The sequence below is a fragment of the Alligator sinensis genome, unplaced genomic scaffold (genome assembly GCF_000455745.1).
Source record: "Alligator sinensis unplaced genomic scaffold, ASM45574v1 scaffold516_1, whole genome shotgun sequence".
Taxonomy (NCBI): domain Eukaryota; kingdom Metazoa; phylum Chordata; order Crocodylia; family Alligatoridae; genus Alligator; species Alligator sinensis.
This window is the reverse complement of record NW_005841957.1, coordinates 1,779,226-1,779,428: the sequence shown is the minus strand read 5'-3', so window position 1 is coordinate 1,779,428 and position 203 is coordinate 1,779,226. Positions and strand designations below refer to the sequence as shown.

The window sequence follows — 203 nt, the reverse complement described above, 5'->3', positions numbered from 1 at the left end:
CCGTTGCCCCCTCCCCGTGGCAAGGAGGCGGGGCCGTTGGGAACGACGTCACCTCAGGGGGCGGAGTCGCTAGGCGGATCCCCGCCTGGTCTTCTGAAGCTCCGCCTCTCTTTTCCGGATTCCCCGGATGGCTCGTGTTTCTTTTGGTGCCATTTTCTGTCAGCGGCATCATGCGGCCGGCGCTATTGATAAGCGTCACTCCC

At 63.5% G+C, this 203-nt stretch overlaps 1 protein-coding gene across 1 annotated transcript in view; it reads right to left on the bottom strand.

Annotated features, from left to right (window-relative positions):
• SGCZ (sarcoglycan zeta) overlaps positions 1 to 169 on the bottom strand; it is a 315,201-nt gene extending 315,032 nt beyond the window's left edge. The window contains exon 1 of the mRNA XM_014518471.2: positions 53 to 169. Within this exon, the coding sequence (XP_014373957.1) occupies positions 53 to 169 (117 nt within the window). The remainder of the gene's footprint in view (positions 1 to 52) is intronic.
• Positions 170 to 203: the final 34 nt, after the last annotated feature.